General features: G+C 40.9%; 1 protein-coding gene across 2 annotated transcripts in view; it reads left to right on the plus strand.

Moving 5' to 3' along the window:
• The first annotated feature begins 3788 nt into the window (after positions 1–3788).
• LOC126484084 (putative phosphatidate phosphatase) overlaps positions 3789–26625 on the plus strand; it is a 115765-nt gene continuing 92928 nt past the window's right edge. For both annotated transcript variants that reach the window (XM_050107456.1, XM_050107457.1), the window contains exons 1-2: positions 3789–3973; positions 8668–8819. In XM_050107456.1, coding sequence (XP_049963413.1) covers positions 3910–3973; positions 8668–8819 — 216 coding nt within the window. In that variant the 5' untranslated portion in view covers positions 3789–3909. The remainder of the gene's footprint in view (positions 3974–8667; positions 8820–26625) is intronic.

The raw sequence follows: 26625 nt of genomic DNA on the forward strand, positions 1-26625 counted from the left end.
GTTCTGTTGATGTGGGCCACCATCTGCTGGCACGCTTCCCAGATGTTGATGGCATTCCCGCAAGTGAATCGGTGTTCGAGGGTGTCAGTCATGCCACATACGTCACACTTGTCACTTGCGACGAGTTTTATCTCCGCCAGTCTTTGGTTGGTTGGTACCGTTCTGTTAATTATTTTGTACCATGTCTCCTTCGCATGTTTAGGTAGCACGTTTTCTGAGACGTTCCCCCATATTTGTTTCCAATTGTATTGCGGGAGTTTTTGTTCAATTTTGTTTTTTGCCGGCTTCCCCCTGAGGCCCCAGTATATTCTCTTGGCTGTTCTGTGGCTGGGGTTCGCCACGGTGTCCAGAACGTAACTTTTGTTGGCGTAGTGCAGCCTGACGTGTCGCATTCTGCAGGGAATGTGTCTCGTGTCGACCGGCGCTTCTTGTGATGCGGGCTTGTATCTTCCAATTATCTTGGCTGTGACGCTGTCAGGGTTTTTGTCCTGGATGGCGAGCGTTCGTTTCAGTAGAAGGGCTGCACATTTGGTCTTTATATCAACTAGACCTAGTCCCCCTTCTTTTGTTGGCAGCGAGCACGTTGCTTGCGCCACTTTGAATATATTTCGACGCCACAACAGGTAGTACACTGCGCTCGTTAGTGCTCGCGCAATTTCTGTCGGGATGCTTAAGATTTGCGCCAGGTACCAAGCTTTCGACAGGATCGTCGTGTTTATCAGTTCTGTTTTCTGGTGGATTGTTAGCTTCCGGTTCGCGTGCTGTCTGGAGAGACCTCTTATGGTGTGTAGCACGTCCCTCCAGTTGTATGCGGCCATTCTAAGTGGACAAGACTGTATATATATTCCAAGAACTTTATGGCTTTCTGCTATTTTATACCATTAGCTGTCTGGTTTGAGTCGTTGATTCTCTATCGGCAGTCGCACTGTTTTTCTGGGGTTGGTTTGGGCGCCTGACGCTTTTTGGAATGTATTCATGATGGTTTCTACTCTCCCAATATCTTCCTGGTCTTCAATAAAGATGCCTAGGTCGTCAGCGTAGGCTATACATGCTACTGCTTTGCCTCCTACGGAGAAGCCTCTGATGTCGTTTGTGAGTTTCCGCAGCAGTGGGTCCAGTGCTATAGCGAATAGAGCCATTGACAATGGACAGCCTTGCCTCACGGATCTGTCCAGTTTTATCAGTTTTGTTTCCCAACTATTGATTATTACTGTCGATCTCGCAGTACTTAGTATCTTATGGATGATTGCGATGAATTTTTGCCCAAACCCGAGTCTATTTAGTGTCTCTACGAGATATTTGTGGTCGATCCTGTCGAAGGCTTTGTTGAAGTCCACCGAAATTATGGCACCTGCGCTTCTGGTGGTGGCTGCCTGTGCTATTATGTCCCTGTAGGTGCATGTGGCGTCAAATATATTTTTCCCTGGTACCGCACATGTTTGCCACGGACTGATGACTTTCCTCATCGCCGATTTCAGGTTGTTTGCGATGCATTTCGCTATTATTTTATAGTCGGCGTTGAGGAGCGTAATCGGACGAAACTCTTCAATGCGGCGGGCGACTCTCTTCTTAGGGATGAGTGTTATGGTCCCTTCGGTCAGCCCAGGTGGAATTTCCGCCCCATCGAGTATCTCGTTCACCATTTCCGTGAATTGCTCTCCTAGCACGTCCCAATATGCGAGGTAGAACTCGAGCGGGATGCCGTCGGCGCCGGGTGCTCTTCCTCTTGCGCTGGTCCTCATCGTTTCTTTGATGCCATCCACGTCGACATTTTCTGTCAGCAACGCCCTGTCTGCGTCTGTGAGCACGCTCCTCGTCTGCTGGAGGATTTCAGCAGTTGCCGCGTCGTCTGTCGCTTCTCGACAGAACATGTCTCGGAAATAGTCCTCGATGTGTTTTGTTAACTCCGTTTTCGTCGTGAGCATCTTTCCTTGCTTGTCCTGAAGCTCATTTACACACTTTCCTGCGCCTCTCTCCCTTTCCCTATTTAGGTGGTGCATGGTGAGTGGCTCTTCATCCACATCGCCATATGTTTTACTTCTTGTGAGGACGCCTCTTATTTGCTGTTTCTTTATTTGAAGGAGTTTTGCCTTGATTCTCCTCACTCGCGGCAGGTATTGTTGGTCGTCTGCTGGTGCGTCGAGTGCGTCTTTCAGGCACTGCTGGTAGAACTCGGCCGTGGTTCGCCTCCAGAATGACTTTTCCGCGCTGTATCTTATCAACAGGCTGCGCATTGTCGGCTTCGCTCGTGCCAGCCACCACTCGGTCGTGCTGCTGTAGCGTGCGCGCTGTGCCAGGCATTCTTGCCACATTTCCACTATTTGCTTGCGCAGTTCCGCGTCCTGCAGGTGTTCCGTATTTAGCTTCCACGTGCTTCTTTTGCTGACGTTCTTTCCTTTTTGGAGATGCAGGCTGCATTCGTAGCTGCAGTGGTCCGAAAAGATGACAGGATATACTTCGACGTGCGCAACCTTTTTAGTTGCTGCTCTGCTGATATATATACGGTCCAGTCTGCTTTTACCATTTTTGTGGTGGTATGTAAATTCAGTGTGTGTTGGATGGAGAAGGCGCGACGAATCTTCTATTTTCAGTCGTCGAATCAGTTCTTGCAGTTCTCGGCACATGTTTGCTACAGGTATTTGGTCTTCAGCTGCGGCGACACAGTTAAAATCTCCTCCAATGATGATGTTGTTATTGTTCTGCATCAGCAGTTCGGCTACTTCTTCATTATAGAAGGTGCTTCTTGCTCGCTTGTTGTGTGTGCCAGAAGGTGCGTATATGTTGATAAAGAGCGTTTTTTCTATGCTTAGCGCTATCCCTCGGCCGCTTGACAACATTTTAGTCCCGCCGAAGTCGATCCCGTTCCGTACCATTATTGCCGTACCGCATTGGGATTCTGGGTCTATATTTGTGATTGCCGCATATCCTGGTATCTGGTTTATTTTAGTCGTAACCACTTCTTGCAATAGTGCAACGTCTGTTCTTCTATGGCGTAGGAAATCTGCGAGGGCTCGAATTTTTAAAGATGTGCTCATTTTATTTATGTTAACTGTGACAACTTTATAGATTGTATTTGCCTGCCTGCTCATTTAGTTTATCAGTCGGTGCTGTAGTCTGTGTCCATGCGGACATCTCTCTGGCTGTTTTCTCTTCGGTCCTGTGACGAGTTGGAGCTGCGTCTTTTCTTGTTTTTCTTTGCGGGTTTGTTTACCGTTTTCGTCGTTTGTGTCGAACCCGGGAACCCGGGCGTGGGAAGCGAGAACGCTACCGCACGACCACGAGATGCGGGCTGTAATTCAAGGTGCTGGGATCAGTTGTGTTGCTGAAATCTGTAAACCAACTTTCGATTCTGTAGTTTCATGAATTCAGAAGCGTCCGCTGTACCTTCAAAGTAGTCTGGAGCAGCTGCTCTCATGGCAGTGTGGGCATGGAGGTTTCTGAGAGGGGCGATGATGAAGTTTAGGAAAGCCAGACTCCAAAACAATCCTCGGAAAATCGGACGAATGTATTAAATTTGAGCCATCGAGAAACCGAACCAACAAATAAATCTGAGTCCTCAGGAAACCAAAACAGCGGTAAAAGCAAGTAGTGATTGGAATGTTTCTTCTGTATCATACACATTTCAAATTTATCGAAGTGTGCAAAAAATAATATTCGTAACAGCAGCGAGGCGAGGGAGCCTCATAGTGGACATTTTTAGAAGCCAATCTTGTATTGTTGAAGAGTTTCAGTGTTTTATCGCTTGCCTTATGTTGGCTAGCCTGCAGGCGCAGTAAAATAAAGTGAATGCAAGGGAACAAGTGACTCGTTTGTTGATAATTGTGGACTTGGGCTATATAAATGTCAAGTGATGAAGTTACACCATAACGCTGACTGAATCCAGTTAAGAACTGGATTGCGCCGACAGAAATGGATAGAGATACGAAATATTTATTACGAAAGATTGTAATTGACGTTCTGTGCTTATTTACAGGTGTGTGTGTGAGAGTGAAAGAAAAGTAAAAATAACTTGTGGGCGTTGACAGTGAAAGGTGCCGTTATAATACATCCTTTAGGATGTAATTGAGTTAAGGGTGTGTTTGGGTATTAAAACTGTGGAAAAACGGCCATCTGATATTGCTTATATTGCTCTTCATTCCCCAATTAACTATCAGTTTTTGTAGCATTCATTTGCACTTGCCCTACTTAAAAGTCCGTAAGTAGGTGTGACATTTTTTGAGTAACGCGCACCTAGGGTTGTGTCATACGTTATTTTAGCCGAGAACCTTACATGCGTGTGTGGCAGATCCTATTCTGCCATTTCACAGATTTTTATTAGTATTATTTGTAACCGTGTTTCCCAAATCAACCCTTAATTAATACAATATGGGAGGCAACGTGTCGTGTTTGATGACTGGAAAACGGATGTTGCATTGGAAGACAAAAGAATTATTTTTACGTTACTGAGAAATAATGCAAAATAAAGATTTTTAGAAGACTTCTTATTTTCTTTGATGTAATTCATCTGACATTTTTTGCTGCTGTTATTGTTTTGCCAACTTTCATGTGTGCTTTTATGCTGTCTTGATATATGTGCCAATTATAGTGGAATTAGGTGATTGCATAGGAATTGTACGATATCAAAATATTTTCTGTCCAATGTTAAAGCTACTGCCAGCAACATATTCCTGTAAAGATTTGAGGGAGAAAGTGATTGGCTGTGATGTTACTGATTTTAGGTAGCCTGTTTACACGTAGAACAAGATATAATGGGAATTCTTGTGGAAGAACAAAAAATACTTTGAAATAGTTTTCAGTGCTGAACAATATTGTGTTATGGATAAAGTGTTCCTCTCAGCCAAACAACTGGATCAAATGTGCATAGAGAATTTTTTTAACATTATCAGGAAATGAAAATGCAACTTTGTACTGTGGAATTGTACATAAAAACATTATTTGGAAGTAGACTATACAGTGCCACAGAGTTAAAATAAACTTCCCATACATGGGGTTCCTTCGCTGAAGGTCATAAACAAGAAAGAAGAAAAACTGGTAGACTGATTACTAGCAAAAGCAATTAAGAAAATTTCAGTGTCTTAGAACCCTGAGGCAAAAGGAAGAGACAAGATGAGAAGGGGAAGTAAAAGTAGACAAGTTGTATGTAACATTCTGCGAATTTCTACACTTTATCCTGTTTCTTTTATATATTTCAGGAAAATGCCTTCGGTTTAGTACAACTGGCACTGTGTAATTCTTGTTTTCTTTTCTCAGGCGAAATAAATTATTTCTCATGTTACTACTGTAAAACCAGGGATAAAAGGTTACCCTTAAGTAATTCATTGACAGTGATGCAAAATTATTCCAATGGATAACAGTTAAATGTGTAGCGCTATATTTTCGTGCCCATTGCAAAATCTATGGCTGACTAATCTCATTTATAGAATAGTCTCTGTATTCCATTAATTAATGAAAAGTAGAACAGATAATAATTTTTTCATGTATTACGTATAGTTTATTTGCTACGACCACATTAACGTAACTCAAAATGCTTCAATGAAGGAAGTTGTCAAGAAAAATAGTAGATAAAAATATTTCACTTGCAAACCGAAATAAAAAATTTTGAAGTGACTGAAGGTAAAAGTAAGTACAGCGTCTTGTTAGCAAAGTAATAAGGGCAGAGTCATAAATAAATTTCTAAACAGAAGTAACATGCATATATTACTTACAGAAGTTTTCCTGTGTTGACTATCAAAATTTAAAAATAAATGTTGACTAGTATAGGCTTGATTGAAGAAGCAGATGATAAAAACAGCAAGTCAAAAGCTTTGACAATGTTGGTTCATGTGATAGAAGTTAAATGTAATGTCAGAGAACTTAAATTCTGTAGTGCATAATAAGTGTAGCAGAAAAGTATGAGATAACCAGAAGAATAACATTGTTGAATGAAAATAAAATGTAAAGCTGATTACAGGCTAAGTAGGAAAGAAGAGCAATGTAATAATAGAACAGAAAAATGAAATTTGGAGGATTGGGGGTTTCAGGATCTTGGAGAGGGGTGGATATTCAGGGCTAAAATATTGCAAAACAACAGGACGTACTCAAGAAATTTTCTGCACATACACAGTTCATAGGAAGTGAGTATGATCATGTAATGCAGTTGAGAAAGTGTACAGTCCCTGTTGGGAGAGAGTAAGTCTGATAGGTCATAGTAGGTCTGTGACTGGATCGAAGTGGGAGATAGTGGTGTGATGGATTGTGTAAGTTCCACATTAGGGGAAAAAAGGCAGGGATTACATAGGTTGTATGGGTGCAGGATTATTGCTCTAAAATGCATATGGAGGACCATGTGAGGTCGCTTTTCATATCAGGACTCAAAAAGAGGTATTTGTCTAGGTGGAGGATGTAAGCCTGAGTTGTGAAAGATATACTTGTACGATTTTCCTCCTCAGCTTTGCATTTTTCTCTTTCTATTAATGATTTATTGTTTCTTTCTTTCTTTCTTTCTTTGTGCTTTTAGCAGCGTTCTTCCCATTCTCTTTTTCTCAAAGCAATTTTCTAAAGGGTTGTTGCTACACACATAGCTGTGCCACTTTTTAAAGTTGTATTTCTCCTTATAATCTCATTTTTATTATTATATTACAAATTCTATGTTGTTAACCAGCAATGGGTGTACAGAGTGCACCAATAATTTAGTAATATTACCACAATACAGTATTGAAATTTGAACAGTGATACTGAAATATATACTATAAAGCATATTAAAGTTAAGGGCTACATTACAATATACTTTACAATAATAAGAAAACTATAAAATCAATACTTACCCATAGTGTAGTTAAATAGAAGAGTTGGTGTTGTCATGGCACTGAGTTGTGATTCAAGTAGACATTGTCCTATCACAAGAGACAAATTCTTCAGTGCTGTACAAAGGTTGCTCTTAAAAAAAAAAAAAAAAAAAACACACACTTTAGGTAGTGCATTAAATACACTGCCTGACAAAAAAAGTGAAGCACCCAGAAGGGAAGGAGGAAACAAAATGAAACTTCATGGGTTGAGAGGATATGTAATGTTATTGCAGTGATTACAAAACTGAGTCATATTTATAAAGAACTTAACAGTATGAGTCCACTTACCAGTACTGCATCCCCTGTACCATGGATGCATGCACCGATTCAATTGAGGAGGGTGTACCCTCTCCTGTGGTGAGCTGATCCACAACGGATATAGCAGTGATTACACAGTTGAGTCTTATTTACAAAGGACTTGGCAGTGTGAGCCCACTTATCAGTATTGCACCCTCACTGATGTGGATGCATGCACTGATTCAATTTAGGAGGGTGTATCCTCTCCTGAGGCAAGGTGGCCAACAACTATTGTAACTGTTCTTGATATCCTCAATACTGGCTCTGGGACAGAGGGTATGCATGAGCTAGTCCCACATCATGTACTGGGGACAGATCTGGGAATCTTTCTGGCTATGAGCATACCTCAACATCACACAGACAATTCATACAGACAAGTACCATGTGTGTATGAACATTATCCTGTTCCTTTTGACACCACAGTACCATCGCACAAGAGGTAACACGTGAGGATACAGGACATCTGTGACATATTGTTGTGCCTTCAGAATTTTCTCAATCACTACCAGGCATGACGTGAAGTAATACCCGATGGCACCATGGCACCAGGAGTAATGCCTCTGTACCTCTCCCAGGCCTTGGGAGAATGAAACCTCTCCCTAGGTCACTAGTGTACTTCTTGATGATGGTCATCTGGGTTAGTGCAGAACTGTGATTCATTGCAGAATACAACACCCTCCATTAGCAGTCCGTGCTCCCTTGTCAGGCCACCATTTCAAACACAACTATTTGTGTTGGGGTGTTAACAGCAGAGTACACATGGAATGGCAATTCTTTAGTTCTGCTGCTGCTAGTCTGTGGACACCACAATGGTGCTGGATGACAAAGAACGTTGCAGGGAGTCCATTACTTGTTCTCGGATGGCAGTAGTAGATGTGAATGGGTTACGACGTGCTTGTTGCACAGTGCGTTACCTTCTTGTGGTAGTTACACGTGGTTGGATGGAACCTTGGTAACAAGTATGCCTGTCCTCATGTTTCCATGCATCCCAACAAGGGGCCACTGTCACTTCAAATGCCCACAGATATGGATATGGCATGATTTCACTAGCTGGCCAAATAGAGACCCACAGTGAGGCCTCTTTTAAACTCTGTCAGGTGCTTATGTCATCGTCTCACGTGAGTATGCAGCATCTCCATGTCCTTCGCAGTGATCAGTCAACATATGACACTGTTTGAGCCCCTTGTATACCCTACCAGGCATGATAACAGCATTAAACATAAAAAAAAACACTAATGCACTCAGGTGGCTGTTCTGCCTGTCTAATTGTTTACATACACACCAATGGTTTGTATCTGTATGAAGTTACATCTACATCTGCTGTGTGTTGTGGGTGCTTCACTTTTTTCATCTGGCTGTGTCATTTTAGAGCCACCATTGGAGTTTTGATAGTACAGTAACAGTTTATTTCTAAATATTCTTGTCAATTATTGCTGTGCTGGTTATTGCAGAGCCCTATGTTATCCACTGTTTAATCTTACTTTCACATTTTATAATCCCCGTGGTGATAGAACATTGGAAATATTAATGTGTTGTCTTTTTGTAGTTGGTTTCCCAATTCTTCTGTTCTACTATTTTGGAAAACCCTTCGAGAGGGGCTTCTACTGTGACGATGAGTCTCTCAAATATCCATTTAAGCCATCAACCGTTACTAGTCCGATGCTATACTTGGTGGGAATGTTTTTGCCTATTACTTCGGTAAGTGTGCTTTGTTTTGCTTTACATTGTTTCTAGAATTATTTCCTAATTTTGCACCTTTTAATGAATTCAAAGTAGACTAGTTTTATTTTTCTCACCTTTTAAGAACAATCTGTTGTCATTGATAATAAGTGCGTTACATAACATTTCAAACTTGAGTTGTGTTGGGAAATAATTGAACTTAAGAAAAATTAGGTTTTGCCATTGTGTCATGAATATTCGTGAAGTAAGTGATTTCTACATAGAAACAGCTTTCCCAACATGCCAAGAAGGCTTAACTGGAAAAAATTTTGGAAAACTTTCTTTTTAGTTCAACCATGTTCTCCCTCACTGATATTCATTTGTGGTGGGTTACAGGGTTAGCCAAAATCTAGAAAAATCTGATATTAGAGAAAAACTGAAAAGTAAACTCCGTAATCAGGTCCCAAAGATCATGTGATGTCGACTGGCTACTGTGTGAGCATATGGCATGAGGCATCATGCACATGCAGTCTGGAGGAGCATGGGGTCAGCACACCACTCTCCTGGCCACTGTCAGCTTTCCAGACTTTGGAACCACTACTTCTCGCTCAAACAACTTCTCAATTGCCAACAAGAGGCTGGGTGTGCCGTGTTCCAGTCCTTACACAAAGGAAAACTCCATAACAGTAATATACTAACCACTCGGCTAAGGAGGAGGACAGATTAGAGAAAACAGCCTTACAAGTAGTGGTGTGATCTAGTCAATCTTCAGTAAAATATTCATGTAATTCTGGCTTTGATTCCAGTGATTCTGAAGATAATCCCAAGAGATACCTTCATTTATTTTGATCTAACATGTTTCCATGAGTTCCATATTGAATGTTTTATAAAACTGTGAAACAGAGATTCTGACCAGGACTTAACTTCATGAGAATTGTCAGTACAGACAATATATACATACATTAACCTTGATTTTAGAATTAATTGGGTCTTTCTCAGTGAGGAGAGAGGGACAGATTGCAGAAGTTTTTTTTTTTAATTTATTTATTTAAAAAAGGGCAAATCTCCCAGACCCCAGGATGAGAGGAACCCACTTGTGAAGACTTACCAGCCACTATGTTTGATAAACTCTGGCACTGTGTACACATAGTAAGTAAAATTTCATTATTTTCTATATGTCCTGGTATTGGACTACTAATGCCCAGCAGTGTAATAACCAATGTGGGAGCAAGTGTCAAGTCTTCCTTGTGGAACAGCAACACACAGAATGAGGCAATTATAATACTGCAGTATTTGATTGCAGAATTGCAAATGTAATACATATTCCAGGGCAGCTTCCAACATTCTGTAATAGGAAAAGTGTTAAAACAAACATAGATCTGACTCTTTTCAGCAGTTATGTATTTTGGTGGGAGAGTTATAAACATGACTGTAGGTGATTACAACATGACAGGCTCCTAAATTTTTAATCCTATGTATTGTTTTTCCACAAGAATGTGGATACCATAGAAGCTATAACAGGGCAAATTGTAATCTTCTTAAGTGGCAACATAATAATCCAGAGACGTCAGGGGCCCAGTATTCATTTGTTGGCTATGGGCTTGGCAACCCCAGGGTTCATGGGATGGGGACTGGTAAGCACCACCAGTCCTCTGTCACCGTAAGCTCTCAGCAACCACTGTATGGTGCGGGAGTGGAACATTGTGTGTTATAGGGAACGGGGAACATGGCTTTACCACCAGGATCGTGGGGTTGATAAAATCCTCTATAAAAAACCCCTGAATCTCAAGGTGTGCTGAACACTGGTGAGATGAATGGCTGTTGAGTTGGAAAAGTCGTTAATGGGTAACCTCTGGGGAACCTGCTGCACCCCAGTTGTATAAGGTTTACCTAGGCTTTCGGGGCTCTGTCTAGGTAGTCTTTTATTTCCCTACCTGCTCTTGGGACTGATATAGAATCCTTGAAATTCTCGTTTTTTCCTCCCAGTGGAAAACTGGTAGGTAAACCTACCCTGTCACTCAAGAGGGCTCATGTAGGCAGCCCTCAAGACTCAGGAATTACACAGAGTTCTTCATAGGATAGCAACAGAACGCTTTCTGCTGCTCAGATGTGCTTTTGATTATGAAACGGGACAAGGACATCTTTGAGAAGGATTCACCCCTTTAGATTCAAAAAGGTTTAGAGGGCATTGCCTGTACATTAAAATAAGTGAATTGATTGTCAAAGGAAGACTGTTAATTGAAACTGCTAGTTCCCAAGGCTCCAGAAGGCTAAATGCCTTTGGGAGTATGCTATAGAAATGGAGCTCCACAACATCATGAACTACAGCAAAGGTGTTGATCATGTAGAGATCTGGTCATTATTCCAAGAAGGAACTGAAATGGATCGTTGACGTGCAGAATATGTTGAAAAGGGTGAACGGTGCTCTGCTAAAATCTGACTCCTCCTTCCTTATCCTCAATAGTACGGCCCTCTCAGGGCATATAAAGGCAGGTTTTCTTTGCCTAACTGATGGCCCTGTGTCCCCAACCTGATGCATTGTTTTAAATGCCAGCACTTTGGGTAGACCACCTTAGGATGAAGCCACTTGTGATAAATGTGGTAATGCTGCCCACGTTGGAGTTGGCTGCTCCTCCTCTGAAGTGTGTAAATTGTTCTGGGATCACCCTGTCTGAAGGAGGGACTGCAGGGTCTGCCTTGAAGAAAAGACTACATCCCATATGGGGAGATCAAGAAGGTCTTTTATATACTTTTGGAAATGTTTGGTCACTGTGTTTGTTAGAGTTTTCTGTGTGTTGAAGTCGTTTAGTAAATTTCGTGTGGTGGTTTACAGCTGACATTTCTTATTGTTTCTAGTGAAATATTTCAGTGAAGTTATCATTCACTGTTTTAATGTCATTGAGTGTTCCAGTGGGCGCTTTAATTTTTGGTTTTAGCTAATAAATTGTGTGAAGTTTTGTTGTTATTGGTATTAGTTGTGGTTTAGTAGTATTAATAAAAGTTGTTGCTTTCTTAGTAGAGAGAGAGTTTTGAGACAACTATTGTTAGTTCTATAAATAGTTCCACTGTGTAATTGAACTTAGGTAATGTAGATGTTTAGTTTTTTTTTTTTCAATAACTAAAATTTTTCCATGTGTGAGAACTGTGGGCTTTGCTGTAGGTTTGCGAGTAGTGGGTTAAGGTGTGGGATTTGTTCAAAGTATTTTCATTGGCGGGGGGGGGGGGGGGTGAGGAGGGATGCAGTGGGGAAGCCAGTGGGCATTCTACTGAGATCCTCTCCTGGCAGTGCAGAATCTGTAGTAGAAATAAGTTGATAGATGAGCAGAAGCGTAAGATCTGTGCCATTCAGGTGCAGTTACAATATGCAAAGGAGGAACTAGATAGGTTGAGGAGGGTGAAGGGTGCTGGGGAATGGGAACTGGCAGTTGATAAGAAGGCAGCTAGAAGGAGGAGGTATTCAGACAGTTGTACTTTGCCTATATGCAATAGATTAGACCAACTGTCACAGTTGTAGCTGCAGGTGTAGGTGTAGGAAATATGCAGCTGTCCTCAGCAGCTTGGAGGCCTAAGTCTTACAGAAAGAAGAAGGTTCTGGTACTAGATAGTTCACATGGTCGGCCTGCAGTTGCAGGAAGTGTTGGGGAGTGAGTACCAGGTCACCAACATTGTGAAGCCAAGTGCAGGGTTGGCTCAGGGGAGTTAAATAAGAATTTTACGAAAGAGGATCAGATAGTGATTGTGAGATGGGGAATATGATGTAGATGGTGACCTGGTAAAGATAGCTACTCAAACTGGTGGCACTAATGTGCATTTCATGCGACTGTTTCAACATCATGGTCGCCATCATCTTAATGCGACTGTTAGGCATGTTAACATGGGGCTGGAGAAGGCACTGATGGCAAAGGGCATGGGTCACATTGCAGTGGTGTCAGTTTAGTATATCAGTAGATCAGGTTTCACTAGGTTTGGCTTGCGCCTCAATAGATATGGGAAGGGGAGACTGGTAAAGCTTATAGGTGACAGTGCAGTGGGTGGTGGTGGGATCACTCATGGCAGAATTCCTGTAGGAGTTGATGTTAGAACACAAACTTTCTTAGATTGAAGTTCGCTGATAGGTATACCTGTTTAAAGAAAGTATCTCTAATTAAGGAATTGCCTGCAGAGGAGGTCAGGTATCCAAGTAATGAGGGAATTAGCATATTTCTTCAAAATATAAGAGGTATTAGAGATAAAGTGAATACGCCCGATCTATCACCATAGTGAGCAATCCCTGTAATAAGATCGATGAAATTAACGTACTGTTAACAGATGAACTTAAAGATATCTCAGTGTTATGCATTTCTGAGCACTGGCTTAACACAGAATTAATCCAGAATACGAAAATAAACAGATTCATTTTGTCTGCTTACTACTGCAGGAAAAACAGCAATCAGTGTGGGTTAGCAATCTACAAAAAGGAAAATGTAGATTTTATTACTCTACATGACTCAGCTTGAACAAATGTCGAAAAGGATTATGAAACTGCAGCTATAAAAATTGCTCAGTTCAACCTGGATATTGCTACAGTTTACCAGTCACCATCTGGAAACTTTGAACTTTTCTTGAACAAAATGTAGTCATTGCTAAATAAAGTAGCTAAATAAAATGGATTGTGAGTTGATAATCTGTGGTGGCTTCAATATTGATTTCCTCGCAAATAGTGGAAATAGGGAGACACTTTTGAAGCTTGCAACATGCTATAATTTAAAAGTTGAAATAAAAGCCACTACCTGAGTAACAGAAACTTGTCAAACAGCTCCAGATCAGTTTCTACTCAAGAAGAGTTTACACAACACTTCACTAAAAATTTTCAATGCAGGTTTTAGTGACCATATTGCTCAAATATTAAGCATAAAAGTAAAAGGCAGTATTATTAACAACATGTCTTTCAGAACCGCATGTAGAAGTTATAAAGCGGATAATGTAGACTACTTCAACAACTTATCACAGAAAGAACAATGGTCAAAAGTGTACAAAATGAATGATATAAATGAAAAATTCAACACTTTCATTGATACATTAACCCATTTCCTTGAAATTGCATTCCCACTGAAAACATTAACCATAGGGGGGAACTCTAGAACAAACAGGTGGATCACAAGGGGAATAAGGGTTTTAATGCCAGGGGAAAAGACTGCTACACTAAATATGTAACTCAAAAATTCCTCACCGGAAGTACATGCATACTATAATAAATACTCCAAAATATTAAGAAAAATAATAAAAGCAGCAAAAATAATACACAATGATGAATACATTTATAATTCAGATAATAAATCAAAGGCTATGTGGAGTGTTATAAAAAAAGAATCTGGAGAATAGAAACAATTTTAAAAAAATATAACACTATCACATAAAAATAAAAAAGTAACAAACCCCATAGAAGAAGCCCACACATTTAACAACTTTTTCACAGGTGTTGCTGATATTACGTTACAGTCAAACTTTAAGAGCACCCAGGCAAATGAATATAACATATTTTAATTGAATAAACTGTGGGTTCTTGGCGAAACATTGTAAATTAAATAAACAAACAGTGTTTTAGCCTTATTTCACAATTTATTATTAATGTTATTGCACAATCTAGGTTTCTGGTTATAAACCCATTTTCAGTTACATTACTGATTCCCAAAGATGATAATACACAGATAAAGATGATGACAAGGCAAAGATAATCTCAATTTCTTAGGTATTGATCCATAGCTTAATGTACCCTTACATCTATGACCATTTTTTAATAAATTACATCCATTACACCAATTACACTATAATGACCAGACTAAGTTATGCATCAACTAAGATATTTTTAACTACAATGGACTGGGGTCCGAAGTGTTGCTTCTATCCTGGGGTTGTGATCTCGTCTAAAATAGGTTAATAATTGAACTGAGTTTGCTCATTTATTAATAGGTGTGGGGATATACACATCTGTTTTTAAATTTCTAAAATTTCTAATTGGTCGAGTTTGGGCCCCTTTTCCTCTGGGTGTAGGACTTGTACATCCGTTGTGTATTTGTGATTATTGTTCAGGCAATATTCTGTAAAGGCTGAATCAGGCTGCTTCTTCATCTCCAGCTTCTGTGGTGTTCCTTAAGCCTGGTACAGATTGACCTCCCTGTCTGTCCAATGTAGCACAATATCGCAAGAACAACAATTTCATAATCATGAAGGAACTTAAAACTAGGATTGAAAACAGTAATGTGATTGTGACTAGGGCAGATAAAGGAGGGACTGTAGTGCTGTTAAATAAAACAGATTATACAAGCAAAGTAGAGGATTTTTTCCAATCAGTGCAGCTAAAAAAACTACAGAGAGACCCGACAGGTAGTTACAATGATCAGGTTAAGCAGGTAGTAAATAAGTGCTCCGATATCTTATTCTGAATATGCCTTTAAGAGCATGCTGCAAATGAACCCTGGGGCACCACAGATGTATGGTTTACCGAAGCTTCAAAAACCAGAAGTGCCAATCCCTCCAGCGGTATGTGCAATACATGCTCCAGTACACGAGATGCCAGGAGAATCAACACCATCTTGAAGAAGAAGCTGAACTTCAATGCTCTAAAACAGCTAATAGCACTTTTAAACTACAAGAAAAGGCCATTAGAATCTTGTTTGGATGCAAGCCTAGAGACTCTTGTAAACCTTTGTTTAAGAAATCTGGTATTCTTCTATTACCACATGTATACGTTATGGAAACCCTTTTATTCTTTAAAATAAATGTAATAGGTAAGGACTGCAGACTGCAAGGAAACTTTGATATACATGATAACTTGACAAACAAAACAGTGACTTACATGTAACTCAAATCAGCACAGCTCTGTGCCAAAAAAGTACTTTTCACATGGGAGTTAAGCTTTATAACAAACTCCCTGAAAACATAAAAGCTGTTGCTGAGGTCAATACCTTTGGAAAATCTCTAAAGTCATATTTACAGCATCAAGGCTTTTACTCCATTGAAGAATATTGAAATTTATGAAGTGTGTTGTATAAATACTTATGTATAAAGTGTATTATTGTAACGTTAAATACCTATGCCTAGAAATGACGTTCAGCTTTGTATTTATAACTGGAATTGTCCAGTGTCGTATGCATAAGCTGCTTTGTAGACAACAGGACCAATAAATACAACAACAACAACAACAACTGCTTATAGATGTGGACTCTGACATAATTGATATTTGAATGTTGTGCAGGAGCAGTTGAATTTAGTGCAACTTAACTTCTAATTGTTGGTGTTTATAGGTCTCCTAACTCTTGACTTCAGAGCATTTCTGCTCAAGCTAGAGAGGGTTCTTAGCTCACTTTATAGGAAGTACCAAAAATTAGTTATATGTGGTGACTTCAATATTAATTTTGTGTATGATTGTGCAAGAAAAAGGATGTTGGTAGATCTCCTAAACTCTTATGGTCTGATGCAGACTGTGTTTTTTCGTACTATGGTGCAGGGGAACAATAGCACAGCCATAGACAATAATTTTGTTTATTCTTCATTACTAGATGGGCATTCTGTTAGTAAAAGGGTGAATGGACTTTCAGACCATGATGCACAAATTTGAACACTAAAAGGCTTTTGTAGTCAAACAAATGTCAGATATAATTAAAAACTGTAGGAAAGCTAATCCAATGGCAATAGAGAGTTTTTTAAACTTTGTTAAGGAACAGGAGTGGCAGGATGTTTTTAGTGCTGATAACATAGATGATACTTTCCTTAACGTATTTCACATGCACTTTGAGAGTTGCTTTCCCTTAAAAGATTCTAAATGGGGTACTAGCAGTAAAAGGCAGCCTGAGTGGCTGACTAGTGGGATAAGGGTATAATGTAGAACAAAGTGGGAATTATATCAAAATGTTAGAAGCAGTCACAAGGTTCTTAAAAAATGTGATTAGGAAGGCATAGGATAAAATTAATACCAAGTGGTCAGTTGTGAAGGAAGTGTCTGGTCAGCACAAGGTCGATGATGTAAAGTCAGTTCATATTAAAAAAATATTTCTGTTACTGATAAGTCAGATATATGTATCATATGTAACAGTCACTTTCTTAGAATTACTGGTGAATTAAATAAAAACATAGTTTCTACATGGAATCACATAACACTGTTGGAAAATGCCTTTCCGAGACAGATGTCTGAAATACTCCTCTGTGATACTGACAAGAGGGAGATTGAGTTAATAATCAAATCACTGAAGATTAAGGACTCTCATGGATATAACGGAGTGCCTAGCAGAATATTAAAGTACTGTGCTGCACATGTTACCCTTGTACTTAGCCATATTTTTAATTTTTCGTTTAAGAATGGTCAGTTTCCTGTATGATTAAAGTTCTCGGCAGTAAAGCCACTTTATAAAAATGGAGAAAGGAGTAATGTAGACAATTTTAGACCTATTTCTATGCCATCAGTGTTTGCTAAAGTTGTTGAAAAGGCTATGTATATAAGAATAATTGATCATTTTATATCATATAATTTGCTATCAAATGTACAGTTTGGCTTTAGAAGTGGTTTGGCAACTGAAAATGCTGTCTTCTCTTTTCTCTGTGAGGTACTGGATGGATTAAAAGAGGTTTCAAACACTAGGCATATTTTTTGATTTAACTAAGGCGTTTGATTGTGTTGATCCCAAAATATTTCTCCAGAAGTTGGACCATTACAGAATACAGGGAGTCGCTCACAATTGGTTCACATCATACTTCAACAATAGACAGCAAAGTTCATTCACAGTGTTGAGATTGGCTGTGAGGTACAGTCAAATAGGGGGTGCCCCAATGATCAGTGTTGTGGCCACTCTTGTTCCTTAATTATATTAATGATATGCCCTCTAGTATTACGGGTAGTTCTAAAATATTTCTGTTTGCTGATGGAACTAGCTTGGTAGTAAAGGATGTTGTGTGCAACGCTGGCTCTGTTTCAAATAGTGCATTTCATGATATAAGTTCATGGCCTATAGAAAATAAACTAATGATAATCACAATAAGACTCAGTTTTTACAGTTTCTAACATGCAATTCAAAAAAACATTACATTTTAATTTCACAGAATGGTCATATGATTTGTGAAACTGAATAGTCCAAATTCCTAGGTGTTCAGATAGATAGTAAACTGAAATGGAAAGTCCACGTTCAGGATCTTATTCAGAAACTTAATGCTGCAATTTTTACTGTTCAAGCAGTATCTGAAGTAAGTGATTGTTCAACACAAAAATTAATCTATTTTGCTTATTTTCATTCTCTTATGTTGTATGGTCATTCATTGATGCTGTAAGGTACTATATTTTGGGGTAACTCTTCCCATTCTAAAAGGATATTTTTGTACAAGAGTTCAGGAAGTGAGATCCAAATGCAGCTCTGATTTCGCCGAGTATTAATTGAGTGAAAGCTGCTAATTCTTTCACTCAATTAATACTCGGCGAAATCAGAGCTGCATTTGGATCTCACTTCCTGAACTCTTGTGCAGAAAGATGTGCAGTATACTGCTGCATCCATTTTCAGTAAGCTACCACAAGAATTCAAAAATCTTAGCAGTAATCCACACGCTTGTAAATTGAAATGTCGAGTTTCCTCTTGGGTCACTCCTTCTAGTCTGTTGAGGAGTTCCTTGAAAAATTAAGCTGATTCTTATGTTACATTGTTGATTGTGTTTACTCAAACTTATGGCTTGACATTTTTTGGGTTCATAAACATTTTATTTTATCTGCTATTACTTTTATGTTGTAATTTCATGTACTGGCACGTTCCATGACCTTCGTGATTTGCTCCTCTATTTGGTCCTATGGAACTAGACATGTAAATAAATAAATAAAAAAAGAATCAATAAGGCCATGCACCCTCCCACGTCCACTGTAGCATTTGCTTCTGCCTTTAAAAAGTTTGAAATGTGAAGTTTGCCCAGGGAAACCATCTTGCCCCTAGGCAAGGCAATTTTGGTATCTCTCCTCAAGACAGAAAAGGACTGCACTTGTCTGAGTAGTTACCGGATTGTTGCCTTAATGAGCTGTGTAGGAAAGATCGTTGTCTGGTCTGGTTTTTAGAGACCAGGCAATTTCTTAGCTGCTCTCAGTGTGAATTCTGGCAGATTTTGATCCACAGTCTGCAACCTGTCCCTACCAGAGGCAACTATTCTGCAGGCTTTGCTACATTAACATCACCGTTTTGATATATTCTTTGACATCAGGAAAATGTACAATACAATTTGAAGACACAATATTCTCGTACAGCTCCTTCAATGCGGCTTTTATGGCTATCTCCCCATCTCCATACAGTCTTTCATGTCTTAGCGATTTTTTAGGTCCTGCATTGATGACACATTGTTGGATAGTTTTGAGCAGGAGGATGGTGCTCTCAGGGAAGTGTTTTAAGTGTTACCCTCTGTGCCATAGCCATAAACAATATCATCTACAGTATGGGGTCCTGTACAATGATGCTTATTTGTGTATGATTTTGCTGTTTTCTATTCCTCCTCCAGTGTTGTTACAGCGACTTGTCAGTTGCTGTTCAGAGGTTAGAGGAGTGGGGGTGCAAAGATGGGTTTTCAGTTTTCTGCAGATAAGTGTTGGTGTGTTCGTTTTAATTTTAATTTACCTGCATTGTATTTGAGGGATACCTTTCTATATTTTGAAGAGGCAGTGAGGTTTCTGGGCCTCATTTTTGACTCCAAATCATCGTGGTTATCCCACATGAGAGACCTGAAAGCCAGATCCCAGGAAACACTGAATATCATAAAGTACCTTAGCCATAGGTCTTGCGGAGCATATGGGACATGTCTGCTGAAGTTTTGTAGAGCTTTTGTGCATTTGCGGCTTGACTGTGGGTGCACAGTGTATGGGTCGGCGAGGCCTTCTTACGTGGAGATCATTGACACTACCCTCTCAGAGCTGATTACCCGGGCCACATGTGCTTACAGGGCCATCCCCATACTCAGTCCCTGTGCTGATGTTGGGATACTGACACCCACCACCTGGTGGCAACTCCTCATAGTGAATCAGGCACGTAAATTCCTTGGAGCCCAGACATCACCTGCATACCACACAGTTGCTCATCTGCTTCTGGAATGCCTTTTCTCCAATTTTCCACATGCAACAATGCTGTGTGTGATCCGTGTGCAGTTTGTACTGTAGTTGCTTGGTGTGGAGCAAGTAGAACCACAAATCCATGGTTTTAACTGCCTGCCACCATGTTTACTGTAGAGGCCCAGAGTAATTTTATATTTAGTGCAGTAGATGAGAGATTGCACTCCTAGATATGTTTTCAATGCACAGTTTAACTGAGCGCCACAACTCCACAGCTGTATTTATGGTTGGGTCGAAACAGGGTGACTCTGTTGGTAGCTCTGTTGTGTTCCATGACTGTTCTGTCAAGTTGCATTGCCTTGTGGCTTTCCTGTCTTTGATGTAGAATTATATGTGATCTTGCGGGCACTGGAGCAGATGAGACGTGCTTTGAATACTAAATTTCTTGTCTGTTCCAATTCGCTGAATGCCGTTCACTCTCTACAACGCTCGTACACAGCAAATAAAGTAATCCAGAATATCCAGGATGCCCTCCTCTAACTACAATGGCTGGGGAATGTGGTGTCTTTCCACTGGGTACCAGGGCACATGGCTATTGTGGGGAATAAAAAGATGGATGTAGCAGCCGGGGAGGTGTGTCGCAGTTCTCAGTTATGCTATCTTGCTATCTTGTCATTGTTGAGGTACAGAGTGATGCATCAGTGGGAAGACGAGTAGCTGGAAGTGACAGATAATAATCCGCATCTAATAAAGCCCAGTAGGTGGTGGTGCGTCAGTGGCGTACCTCTGCTCAGCCACGAAGACGAGATGAGGTCGTCCTTACTTGTCTTTGCATAGGCCACAGCCCTCAGACACATGGCTTCTAGATCCAGTGAGAGGAGCCTCCAGATGTGTAGTGCTTGTAGCATACAGATCACTCTGCACCACATTTTACTGGTCTCTGTTTTATATGTCGACCAGAGGTCAGTGGCAGATTTGCCCTCCGTTTTAAATGACATTGAAATGAATGTGGTTAGAGTTTTAAGGTTTTGTGATCTGTCCAGCTTGTTTCCAAAAATTTAGGGAGATGTTGTTAATGTGTTAACAGGGTAACTGGCTCATTTGAATTAATTTTTTTTTGTGCTGTGTCATTTTAATTATGTTTCCATCCCAGTTGTGGCACCTTTCATAATTTTTCCTTTGCTTTATGGTGTGTGTTTTATTGTGTGTGGGTCAATATTGAGTGAGGTTGGAGCAGGCAAGTGAGTGACTTGCATTTTTAGGCCTTTTACCCACATTAATTTCTTTCAATGTTTGTAAGGGCACTGGTAACCTTGCCATTCAGCACCTGTAAATCCCCCCCCCCCCAAAAAAAAAAAAAAAAAAAAAAAAAAAAAAAAAACACACACACACACACACACACACACACACACACACACACACACACACACACACACACACAGAGTAATCCATAGATACTGAGGGTGGATGTATTACACAAGGTAATGTCCACCACAGTTTTAAATATTGCCGAGTATTGCTGTGCCATTTAAGAGAAGTACCACAGGCTCTAATTTAGAGTTGCTCGATGGATCCAGTTGCTGATGAAAAATCTCTCAAGATCCCCTGAGTGTGCAGCTGCTAAAGGTCAATAGTGCTTACAGCATTCAATGCCCCATATATTTTCTACCATTCAATCACAATAAAAAACTTATCCCATCATTCAGTGAGGAAATTGGGATTTGAAGGGTAAATGAATATGAAAGGAATCCAGGAAATTAGAGGTACCATGAGAGTTGTATCAAGGTAAACTAACATCAACTCCTTAACACATTTGTATAAAATTATGCCAACCATTAATTTCGGTGTTAAATTGACTGGAAAGTTATTTATTATGCAGCGTGAAGTTGGAGGTGCTGTGCTACCTGAAATTCTTTCTTGTGTGCATGATCTTGCAAAATCAGTGGGGAATATTTAAGTCACAGCAAACAAGAGTTGAGAAAGTGGCATAAGGGAACTACAACTATGGTATGAGCACTGCTTTTGGCCAATAGCTGGTCAAAATAACTTGCTTTTGCTTGATTCCTTGTCTGTGTGTAAAAGTCATACTCCTTTATAGCAAACTGTCCCTCCTGAAAAATGTGTGACATTGCAGTTCATACCACTTGGAACCACTGGACAAATTCAGCCTCTGGATGTTTGTTTTTTCCATGCCTATAAAACATATTATCGCGCTATTTAGAGCTACATCTTAAAGGATAGCCATTTTTATGATAAGCTCCATGATGGACTGTTTTGCATTTGACTACATGCCGTCACATTCCATGAATTCTCGTCACCTCATTACACCAATATGATTCTATATGTGTTCTTTAAGAGTGATACATAGCTGAACATCGTGCATGCATTGTAACTCACAAGGACTTCACCTTCAATCCTGATGATGCAAATCTTTGTGATCACTCTGGCATGCCATTTTTCATTCAGTGTTCATGGTGCAGGTTAATGCTTTGTTTTGAATGTTGATGTTGTCCATTTTGTGAATTGTAATACATATATCTCGTAGGAGGTTGATCTCTGCACCACCCAGACATTCATTTGTATTGCCCTCCTGATGGACATAACGTGTCATTAGCAGCTAATATTTTTCCTATCAGAACTTTTAACACAAGACTTTCAAATGAGCCTTACTAAAGATTGAACTTGTGACATTGCACTCAAGGGATTCCTTGTGCAAAAATCAGATTGTGAATTTATCATATCAAAATAAGTCTGTGAGCAATGTAATAACAAAGGACTGTCCACTACTGTGTTTTGGGACATCAGTGTTGAAACACTGTTGAGGGCCTAAAAAAAAATGGAAGTTTGCTCTACATACTCTGCAAGTAAACTTGAGAGCTGTACTAGTATTTAATCAGTAAAGGATAAATTTATTTATTTAACATGAATTCCTTGTGTGCCCAAACACAATTGCTGCCTCTTTGAAGTTGAAGTGTGCAAAGCAATACCCTTTCTTCAGCAGTGTTTAAGGTCAACATTTCAGCATGACAGAATTGTAGCACATAATGTTCCTGTGATTCTAAATTGCATAGCGAATAGCGTTTCTTACATGGCTTGGCTATTAGATTTGTTCATTCATTCATTCTTTCTTTCTTTCTTTTATTGTGTTCCTTGGATTCTGTATAAAAAATAATTTTGAGGAATGTAGAATGAGGCAAGCTACATATTAATAAAGAGAATCCGCTGTTAGAAACTGCATTAACAAGTAACTGTTATTAAATTTGTGTTGGTTATTTGCATCTGCACAAGCCAAGTTTAACACCGTAGAATCAGTAGGACAGCTGCTGCTTACTTGGTTACATTAAACAGCTGTCTCTTGCTTCTAGCTTATCATCTCCTCAATCACATTTGTATTTATAGTAGAACAACTGTTATCTTAATGTGTAACAATACAGGCTCGTTTACTACTAGTATTGCTACCCACCATGCAGTTAATAGAAAATTTATGTTCTTTAATGCAGATTATCAAATAATTTGTAAAAAAACTGGCTGATAAAATTGTTTTTAATGTTCATTTTAATTTGTAGGAATTTCCAGTTTCTTACTTTTTTCTGGTGGAGTACATATGTGTAATAACTTGCCAAGTTGAACAAATATATTTCAAGGAAGACACAATACATGAAAGTCAGAGATCAAGTAAACAGAGTGAGACGTGTGTACACTTTAACAGTAAAATCATAACTGAGTCCAAGTCTAGTGGCTGCTGGCTGCTTAGGTGGCGCTGCTGCTGCTGCATGTTTGGCAGTCAGCGCTGCATTTAGAGGACGCGCATAACTGCGCGGTGGCACTTTGAAAGATCGTCGAGTCACAACACTTTTCCCCCCTTTGAATTTTTTGCACAGGTCTCGATGTGTAGATTGCTAATGTCCATAGGTGTTGTTTGACTGGCCGTAAAGTCTCGAGGAGGAGGCTTCCCGTACAGACGGAAGTGTCCCTAATGATAACGGGTCAAGATGACAGGAGACATGGGGGTCAAATCTACTGGGGCCCCGTGCATCAATCTGCCTGTTGTGGCAAGTCTGGCTGTTATAACAGGAGACATGGGCGATGTGTCCACGTCCGTAGGAGAAGGAGGCGAGTAGTGTTGCTCCGACAGATGATGGTCATCTGGTTCCTGCATGGGCATGTCTCCTGGTGGCGTCAGTCCTTATGCTGGGACTGATATGTTGGTGAGAGGACTGCATTGTGAGTAATGAGAGAGTCCAGTATCTTGAGCGTCAGGTAGAGCCGAAGGTGGTGTAGCGGCATCCGGAAAAGGCGTTGCCGGCACACAAGGCCGAAGCTGGTCCGAATGACGCACTGCAACACCCATGTCCGTCTGTATTTCATACAGGCAATGGCCACGGTGTCGTAAGATGTGGCCAGGACACCATTTTGGCCACCTGCCATATCCCCGTACCCATACAAGGTCGGCGGCGGTGAACCGGCCAACCGAAGGCACCTGCGGCCGTGAGGTGGAAGGCCGCAGAAGATGAAGTAGCGTGTGGGGCTGTTGGCCATGTAAGAGTCAGCCGGGCTGTGGTCGCCCATGGGGGTGAAACGGTAAGAAGCCAGAAATTGGAGAAGCGCGTCATCAGCAGAAGAAGTCAGTGGTTTCGTCATCTGAGCCTTAAATGTGCGGACCAGTCATTCAGCCTCACTGTTTGGCTGTGGATGGGACGGAGGGGCCTTGACATGCATGACGCTGTGATGGGCACAAAAATCCGCAAAATCGGAAGAGACAAATTGCGGACCATTATCAGTAACAAGAGTAGAGGGAAGGCCTTCCAAAGAGAAAATGTGAGCTAGAGCATTGGTAGTTGCCGTGGTGGTAGGCGACGTGCAACGGTCAATGAAAGGGAAGTTAGAGTAGGCGTCAATAACGAGAAGCCAATAAGTATCTAAAAAAGGTCCCGCGAAGTCAGCATGAATACGCTCCCAGGGCTTCTTAGGCGAAGGCCACGGTGACAAAGATGAGTTCGGGGCAGTGGCCTGTGACGCACAAGGGCTGCAGACGATTTCAGAGTCGATGCCGGGCCAGTACACATGACGGCGCGCCAGAGATGTTGTGCGAGAGACACCCCAGTGCCCTTGGTGAAGGAGGCGCAAGACCGAAGCACGCAAAGACGCAGGTACCACAACATGCGGCAAAGCATTTTCGGTGGAAAGGAGGATAACACCGTCCCTAGCCGTGAGGCAGTAACGCAAAGCGTAGTAGTTCCGCAACGGATCAGAAGTCTTAGCGGATGGACGATCTGGCCAACCCATCTGAATACAGCGTAAAACCCAGGAGAGGGTAGGGTCAGAAACTGTAGCAGCCGCCAGCCGGTCCCTGGTGATGGGGAACCCACCCACAACCCGCTGCTCAGCAACATCCAGGTGGAAACATAAAAGTTCGTCCCTATCGAATGCCAGATCAGGACCCATGGGAAGGCGAGACAGTGCATCAGCATTCGCATGTTGAGCCGTCGGCCGGAAATGAATCTCATAATTGAAACGAGACAAGTAAAGAGCCCAATGCTGGAGGCGTCCAATAACATTTGAAAATTCAATACTCCACAAAATTATGTAAGTAGAGAGGTAAAAATTCACGCATGTGCTTGAAATGACATGAGGTTTCATTGAAACCAAAAAAAGTGCACAAAATGACCAACAAATGGAGCTTTGTATGATACAAAAGGAAAAATTAGCATAACAGTTGATTTTTAGAGAGGGCGATGTTCTTTAATTGCTCATCATGTTGGCTGTCCTTCATTGGCAATACCTTTAGTTGAGGAAAAATGTTGTGAACAGCACTGTATAGCATGTCAGTAGGTGTGGTGAGAAAAAGCTGATGTATGCTTTTGTCTTTTAGCATCCCTCATGAGGTCGGATAATAATGGTAGACTTGTGACTTCAGGTAAACCCACAACCAAAAATGACATGAATTGAGGTCTGAGGACCTGGAAGGCCAAGCATGATGGAAGTGGCACCTCAGCACATGATCCTAACTAAAAAATGCATGCAAGAGATCTTTCAGACACGTAGCAGTATGGAGTGGAGCATTGTCCTTCATAAAAGTCGTACCTTCCAGCAGATGTTTATCAGCTAGGCTAGGGATGATGCAGTTCTGTAATATATCGGGGCATACCTCACACCCGTCACTCTGACAGTTTGAAAAGCAGCACCCCACATTTTCTTGAGAAGAAAAAGGGTCTGATCTTGATTGATATGGTAAACCCATACCACACTGCGACTTTCTCATCACACAGTGGGATTTCCATGACAGTTCTAGAATTTTCGGTAGCCCAAATCCTGCAGTTGGGAGTATACACAGACCCTGGGAGTGTAAAATGGGTTTCGTTGGTCCACAACACACTGGGCAACCAGTTGTCTTTTTCCCCCATTTTTTGAAATGCCCACACCGCAAATGCTCTCTGCGTCACATAATCAATGGCTAACAGTTCATGAGGACACTCGATTTTATATGGATAGCATTGGAGGGTACACATTAGTGTTATCCAAACAGTACTGCATGGAATGTTGGTGCAACATTTGGCTTTCAAGAATACTGACTTCACCGAGCGAGGTGGCGCAGTGGTTAGCACACTGGACTCGCATTCGGGAGGACGACGGTTCAATCCCGTCTCCGGCCATCCTGATTTAGGTTTTCCGTGATTTCCCTAAATCGCTTCAGGCAAATGCCGGGATGGTTCCTTTGAAAGGGCACGGCCGATTTCCTTCCCCATCCTTCCCTAACACGAGCTTGCGCTCCGTCTCTAATGACCTCGTTGTCGACGGGACGTT

This window comes from Schistocerca serialis, chromosome 6 (assembly GCF_023864345.2).
Source record: "Schistocerca serialis cubense isolate TAMUIC-IGC-003099 chromosome 6, iqSchSeri2.2, whole genome shotgun sequence".
Taxonomy (NCBI): Eukaryota; Metazoa; Arthropoda; class Insecta; order Orthoptera; family Acrididae; genus Schistocerca; species Schistocerca serialis.